The 3,221-nt window shown below is 28.8% G+C and overlaps 1 protein-coding gene across 1 annotated transcript; it reads left to right on the forward strand.

Moving 5' to 3' along the window:
- Nucleotides 1-1,619: 1,619 nt before the first annotated feature.
- Nucleotides 1,620-3,018, forward strand: LOC120080737 (heavy metal-associated isoprenylated plant protein 3-like). The gene is made up of 4 exons (XM_039035363.2): nt 1,620-1,748; nt 1,834-1,954; nt 2,041-2,246; nt 2,327-3,018. Exons 1-4 carry the CDS (start codon nt 1,740-1,742, stop codon nt 2,795-2,797), a joined length of 807 nt encoding a protein of 268 aa, XP_038891291.2. The 5' UTR covers nt 1,620-1,739; the 3' UTR covers nt 2,798-3,018.
- The last annotated feature ends 203 nt before the right edge of the window (nt 3,019-3,221 follow it).

Consider the following 3,221-nt stretch of genomic DNA (forward strand, 5'->3'; position numbering starts at 1 on the left):
GTCAATACTTTCAATCCTATCCTAATTTTGTTAATATATATTAAAATAACATTATTTAAAAAAAAATTTAGAGAGTAACAATGATGGCTTTTTTACTGATTTTGAGGATCGTAAAATGTGAAAAGTTTAAATAATTTTTGGAGAAGATGAAGTATGAAAAGAGAGGGAAATATGTTAGAAATAATATGGACTATTGAATTGATCAAAAAGTAAAATGGAAGGTGGTGATTGAAAGTGAAAAGAAAAAATATAAAATAAATATATATTTTTTTTTAAAAAAGCATTTAAGAAAAATCCACCAAAACAATATATATATATATACATATATATTCTTTTTTTTTTTTTTTTTCAACCAAAATAATTTCTTTTAAATCTTTTTTTTAATAAAACTAAAATCCACCAAATGTAATTTGATGTCCCACAAGTCAGTAACCCTATAGTTCCAAATGACACTCTCTAATTGGTCCAATTAGATGATTAATTCTTCATCTCACTATCTCGAGTATTTTTCCGTTATACTTCTTTTGTTCATATCTTTTTCATCCGAATTTCGATTTGAGTGATTCAAAATGCATCGAATCGTTGTTCTGAGCTCTACACTATGAATTATTCAAAATAATAAAATTGTTAGTAAATAAAATCAGGTTTGCTATCATCAAAATATTAATTAATTTGAGTTTAAGGGCCAAAAAGCCAACACCCATCACTCTCATTTTATACTAAAGATTTTGTTTCTATTTAATCATTATAAGTGTACTCTTTTAGTTAGTTTTTATACTTTTTTTTGTTAATACTAATATATATTTATCATTTTAACACAATCAAATTATATAGTAAGAAGTTGACATTGTTATTTCTTCCAAAGTGTTATGTGATTATCTTCTCTTTTACTATATATTTCTTTAATGTTTTGTTAATTTTTTTTTTTAAAAAAAAAAATCTACCAGATTTTATATTTGTACTAACAATATCATTGTTATTATTTGTTTAGAGAAAAAAAGATTGTAAAAGGAGAGGAGAAGGATATCCAAACAAAAAAAAAATATGTATTATGAAGTACAAAATACACGTTATTATTATTTGAATTATTTGAATTTTATTGCTTTGTAATGTATATAATGAAACATGTAAGTCATCAACATTAAACTAAAATAAATAACTTAAATTAAACTATAAATCAATGAATTTTCATTTTTTTTAATTGATCCGAGCTAGAAATGGAATGTCCTTCAAAGTTTAAAAACGTTACGTCGGAATGGTTATCCTTTCGGCTTCTTAATAAAAAGTTATTTTCCTTTTTTAATTTCATTCAATGAATTTTCATTTTTTTTAATTAATAATAATGATTATTTATTACCCTAAAGTTTAATAGGACATTGTGAAAATGAAACGGAAGTGGCTCTTGATTTTCCCTTCTCTCTTCATCAAACCAATATAATCATAGAATTAATTGCCCAAATTTCCGTTTGTGGTTATCCATTCGACTTCTGAATAAAAAACTTATTTTCCTTTTTAATTTCATTCAATGAATTTTCTTTTTATTTTTTAGCAATAATGATTATTTATTAACCTAAAGTTTGATAGAACATTTTTAAAAAAAAATGATTGTGTGTTGTGATAATGAAAATGTAATCGAAGTGGTTGTTCATCTTCCCTCCTTTCTCATTATAAAAAGGGATTTTATGCACATTTTCCTCTATCCAAGCAAACGTACTTCACAGAGTACTTTAACGTAAGAGATGTGTGAGGTTAGTTTACGCTCCTTTTTTTATTTGAATTACTTGATCTTAAGGATATTTTGTAATTATTTTTGGTATTGAGTTTTGATTTCAGAGAGTTGAAGTTGTTAATATGAATGTCAGAGAGAATGTCGCAGTTATTGCCGTTTTTCAAATCCATATGCATTGTAATGGTTGTGCTGAGAAAGTAAAACGAGCAGTGAAGCATTTGGATGGTCAATTTTTTTTTTCTTTCTAATTTGGCAATTTTAATTGTTGGTTTGGTCAAATATGATCTTGAGTCAACTCCGATGATTTGCAGGTGTGAGTGACGTGAAAGTGGATCTTTCATCCAACAGACTCACCCTTACCGGAAAAGTAGACCCTGTCGTAATCAAAACCAAACTGGAGAAGAAGACTAAGAAGAAAATTGAAATCGTCTCTTCTCAGCCTATTGAAGATGCTGGCGGCCATAAAAAACCCGACGAAAAGATTGAGAAGAAGACCGACGAGAATATGACCAATGAGGTAATGGTCATATGTTATTTTTAATTAGGTGCAGATGTAGCTTAGATTTGTGAATTAACGATTAATTTTCTTTTCAAAAGATTAGGAAGACACACATCAAATTCAAAGATGAAGAAATTCATGTCTCATTCGGAAAGTTAAAATCAATTGAAATCAATTTTACGGGAGTCAATGAGATTTCAATAGATGCTCAGAAGAATTTGATAACAACTAAGCGCAGCATAGAAGGAAAAGACCATGTTGGCTACCTCAATGAAAAGTTCAAGAGATCCGTCGAAGTAGTTCCTCTCAAGATAGGAGAAACCGTCGTTGCTGGAGGCGACAAGAAAGAAAAAGAAGCTGGAGGAGGCAGTGGTGGTGACAAAGCTTCCACTTCCAACGGTGGTGGTTACGAAGCTTCCACCTCCAGTGGTGGAGACGGCAGTGGCCAGAAAATGGAGTACAGCGGTTTCTCATATCAACCTTCGACATTTTACTACGAGGTTCCAATTAATTTTCATGAGGTTCAGATGTGCAGCGACGAGAATCCAAATTCTTGTCCCATCATGTGACTAAACATAAATATATCTATGAAAATTCTTCATATAAAAACAAGAAGAATAAGAAGAATTAGATAGTTTTTTTTTTTCGTTGTTAATTTTAGGATCTATCGACCAGCTAGTGTGGCCGAAGCTAGTCTATCCTTCATAATATGTTAAAAGATGGCTAAAAGGGAGAATCATTTTTAGAATATTCTACCCCTTTGCCAAATCTTGAAATTATATTATCATTGTTCTACCATCTTAAACTCATCTTATTAGGTTGTTTATGTTAATGTTTGGAGAAAAGAAAAACACCTTACTCACGTATTCATTAAGTCTCTTTTTAGAAAAAAAAAATTGAAATTATATATATTAAATAAAATAAATATTAATGACTTATCTTTTCACATTCTCATATCCATATATAACCTATAAGTATTTAAGAGATAAAAAG

The sequence above is a fragment of the Benincasa hispida genome, chromosome 7 (assembly GCF_027475165.1).
Source record: "Benincasa hispida cultivar pf3 chromosome 7, pf3_genome.v1.1, whole genome shotgun sequence".
Lineage (NCBI taxonomy): Eukaryota > Viridiplantae > Streptophyta > Magnoliopsida > Cucurbitales > Cucurbitaceae > Benincasa > Benincasa hispida.

Excerpts from the sequence above, each read along its gene's own strand:
- LOC120080737 (XM_039035363.2), top strand. Across the intron at positions 1,955-2,040 it reads AGCAGTGAAGCATTTGGATG|GTGTGAGTGACGTGAAAGTG; the intron begins GTCAATTTTTTT and ends GATGATTTGCAG. Across the intron at positions 2,247-2,326 it reads ACGAGAATATGACCAATGAG|ATTAGGAAGACACACATCAA; the intron begins GTAATGGTCATA and ends TCTTTTCAAAAG.